The sequence below is a fragment of the Platalea leucorodia genome, assembly GCF_965183815.1.
Source record: "Platalea leucorodia genome assembly, chromosome: 7".
Lineage (NCBI taxonomy): Eukaryota > Metazoa > Chordata > Aves > Pelecaniformes > Threskiornithidae > Platalea > Platalea leucorodia.
Window position 1 is genome coordinate 71465021 of NC_138829.1, and position 1550 is coordinate 71466570.

At 45.7% G+C, this 1550-nt stretch overlaps 1 protein-coding gene across 1 annotated transcript; it reads right to left on the reverse strand.

Moving 5' to 3' along the window:
- Window positions 1–388: 388 nt before the first annotated feature.
- LOC309593156 (olfactory receptor 4S2-like) lies at window positions 389–1309 on the reverse strand (the record flags this gene model as incomplete). The annotated part of the gene is made up of 1 exon (XM_082317311.1): window positions 389–1309. One exon carries the CDS (start codon window positions 1307–1309, stop codon window positions 389–391), a length of 921 nt encoding a protein of 306 aa, XP_082173437.1.
- Window positions 1310–1550: the final 241 nt, after the last annotated feature.

Here is a 1550-nt window from a genome sequence, read left to right on the forward strand (position 1 = left end):
CCACAATGTGGTTCTCGTAAAAAGGCATTTACTGCAAGCAGAAAGGAGCCTTGGTATGACTGTTTCCAGCAGCAGGTGACCATAGTGCTCTCTTTCCCAGCTGAATGAATTACAGAGCAGATGGAGTTTGTCTGAAAGTTTATACCTGACTAACGGGATGCTCTACCTGGACAACATTTTGAGTATTTTTGGTAGTATTTATTTAAACACTGGTGTTTCAGTTAGTGCTCAGGAGCCCCCGGCCTGGGCCTGCACTAGTGGACAAGAGAATAGAAAGGGAATGCCTGCTTGTCACAGAGTTCACAACACCTTTCAAGTGGAAAGATGAACTTTCAGTGTCTTCCTAATTACAACGGGAGCTAACAGCAAGCTTTTCTTTGAAAGGCAATTAACTTCCCACTTTTCTACTCCACAGTTTTCTCATGGCATTCTTCACCTCCTCATTTCTTAGCGTGTAGATGAGTGGGTTCAGCATGGGTGTGACGACAGTGTAAAACACCGCCACGCTCTTGTCCTCCGACAGATTGCTGGACGGACGTATGTAGATGAATGTGCATGGCCCGAAGAACAGAATCACCACAGTGATGTGGGACCCACAGGTGGAGAGGGCCTTGTGACGCCCTTCGGATGTTTGACTTCTCAAGGAAACCAGGATGGCAACGTAGGACATGACCAGGATGAAGAAACAGCTCAGAGTTATCATTCCGCTGTTGGCAACAACAATGATGCCCACAGCGTAGGTGTCGGTACAGGCCAGTTGTAGTAGGGGGTGGACATCACAGAAGTAGTGGTCAATTTTTTTAGGGCCACAGAAGGGGAGCTGAGTGGTTAGAAGAGTCTGCACTATGGAGTGGATGAAGCCTCCTACCCACGAGCCGATCACCATCCGGCCACACACACGCCTGGTCATGAGGGTGGTGTAGTGGAGAGGTCTGCAGATGGCAATGTAGCGATCGTAGGCCATCACTGTGAGGATGAAGATCTCTGTGCAGCCAAAGAAATGCACCCCAAACAGCTGTGCCATGCAACCGACAAAGGAGATGGTTTTAGCTTCAACAAGGAAGTCGGCAATCATTTTGGGAGCTGTGACAGAAGAGTAACAGACATCTACAAAGGACAAGTAGCAGAGGAAGAAATACATGGGAGAGTTCAGACGTTGACTGCTAATTACAGTGATAACAATGAGCAGATTTCCTGCTACAATAAGCATATAGAAGAAGAGAAACATCACAAAATATATTTTTTGCACCCTTTGATTCTCTGAGAGGCCCAGAAGAATGAATTCCTTCGCACTGCTTGCATTATCCATGTTAATCAGTCGGGCAGCGATATGCAATGTACAGCCTAGGCACATGGAAAAATAAAGACAAATGATTCGTCAGGTTCTTTCGTTATTAATAATGAATTCTTTATAAGAAGTGCATACAGACTGAGAAATACATAGGATTAGCATTAAGGTTATGAAGTGGGGGGTTTGTTGTTTTTTCTTCTTCCTCCCCTAGGTATTTAGTTCTCCTTGCATGAGACTTCAGCCATGGCTGTTACCGCAC